The 742-nt window shown below is 31.0% G+C and overlaps 1 protein-coding gene across 1 annotated transcript in view; it reads right to left on the bottom strand.

Annotated features, from left to right (window-relative positions):
* Positions 1-742, bottom strand: part of LOC119594526 (integrator complex subunit 9-like) — a 10,813-nt gene that overhangs the window by 6,915 nt on the left and 3,156 nt on the right. Inside the window, 1 exon segment of the mRNA XM_037943558.1 lies at positions 648-737. Within this exon segment, the coding sequence (XP_037799486.1) occupies positions 648-737 (90 nt within the window).

Genomic DNA, 742 nt, shown 5'->3' on the forward strand with positions numbered 1-742 from the left:
TTTCCCAATCATCAGCCAGTCAAGACATGTAGTGTGGATGCAGATCAAAGACATTCAATACCCGAGATCATGATAATTTCCTGATATATTTGATTATATCTTTAAATGACATTGAAAAACAGATAACAGTAGAATGATACACATCATTTTGCCTATAAGACAGCATTAATATATTTGTGGATATAAATACCATCATCAAAGTAGCAGTCTGAAAGCATAAATTATTTTAACTTTTTGAAAGGTTTTGAAAAATTCCAAGCACCAACACCCATCCATACCTACTACTAGTTTTTAACTACATGAATACTTAACAATTAGATATTTAGATTTTTTTTTGTTTTTTTATCTTCCACACTACAATTAAAATATTATTCAATTTTTTTTGTGTTCCTTCCAAATCATTCTGACAAATGTATTTATTTTTCATACCTTTAAAATATTCCCCATTCTTTAAATTCTCAGAGTAAAATTATTAATTCCCAATGAACCAACACTTCAAAACCTGCTGACATAAAGCCAATGCTGTTGTACCGCTATTAGGAAATCATGAATAAATTATTATCATAAATCAAGATGCATTTACAGAACCATATGAGTGTGATGGGTAAGAGCTATGGTCATCTTTAACAAATCTCTTACTCAATTACCTTTTCATGATCAGAACTTATAAGCCAGTTACAGCTCCCCAGGCAAAAGCCAGAACTGACAGCTGTCACCTTTAATGCTCCACAAATATCCTGAA

The sequence above is a fragment of the Penaeus monodon genome, chromosome 34, assembly GCF_015228065.2.
Source record: "Penaeus monodon isolate SGIC_2016 chromosome 34, NSTDA_Pmon_1, whole genome shotgun sequence".
Lineage (NCBI taxonomy): Eukaryota > Metazoa > Arthropoda > Malacostraca > Decapoda > Penaeidae > Penaeus > Penaeus monodon.